We start from the raw sequence: 673 nt of genomic DNA on the forward strand, positions 1-673 counted from the left end.
AGGATCTGCCGCCGAGCGATGCTGTCTGGTGGGGAGATGTAGAATCGTTTGGTGAAACGCCGGTGGGAAGCTTCGTCCATGGTGCCGGGCCGGGAAGTGGTGCCGATGACGACCACGTTCTGCTCGGATGAGGTAGCCACGTTGTCCAAGTAGGAGAGAAGCTGAGACTTGAGGTTGCTCACCTGGCTGCCATCCTCACCAGCCCGAGCTACCAGCAAAGACTCGACCTCGGTGATGAGCACAGGCTGCCGGCAGCTGGCCACGAAGAAGACGGTCTGTAGGATCTTCTCGGCTTCGGTTTTCCAGGTGGAGAGCAGAGTTGTCCCACTGAGCTTCAGTAAGGTGGAGCCCAGCTGGGTGGAGATGCACCGGCTCAGCATGGTCTTCCCCGTGCCGTGGGGACCGAACAGCAGGATGGTTCGGGGTGGTCGGTTCGTTCCGGTGTAGGCGCCGGGACGTAGGATGGGCCACACCAGCTCCTCCTCGATGGTGGCCTTCACAGAGACCTGTCCGGCGATGTCCGTCCACTGCACAGGCGGCCCCCGCTCCACGATCTTGGTGTTCACCAGCTCCAAGACCAGGGGGTCAATGTTCTTGGGTTGCTCCTCCACTGGTGGGTTGCCAAAGACCGGTGCTTTGGGGGGCAGCCGCAGTGGGAAGGGGGGTCCCGGCT

General features: G+C 62.1%; 1 protein-coding gene across 1 annotated transcript; it reads right to left on the reverse strand.

Annotated features, from left to right (window-relative positions):
• Window positions 1-5: 5 nt before the first annotated feature.
• LOC104531572 (putative fidgetin-like protein 2) lies at window positions 6-668 on the reverse strand (the record flags this gene model as incomplete). Its single annotated transcript, XM_010176487.2, has 1 exon — window positions 6-668. A coding segment is annotated over one exon (663 nt), but the record flags the coding sequence as incomplete, so codon positions are not given.
• Between the last annotated feature and the right edge of the window lie 5 nt (window positions 669-673).

Source organism: Antrostomus carolinensis, unplaced genomic scaffold, assembly GCF_000700745.2.
Source record: "Antrostomus carolinensis isolate BGI_N321 unplaced genomic scaffold, ASM70074v2 scaffold48509, whole genome shotgun sequence".
NCBI classification, from domain to species: Eukaryota; Metazoa; Chordata; class Aves; order Caprimulgiformes; family Caprimulgidae; genus Antrostomus; species Antrostomus carolinensis.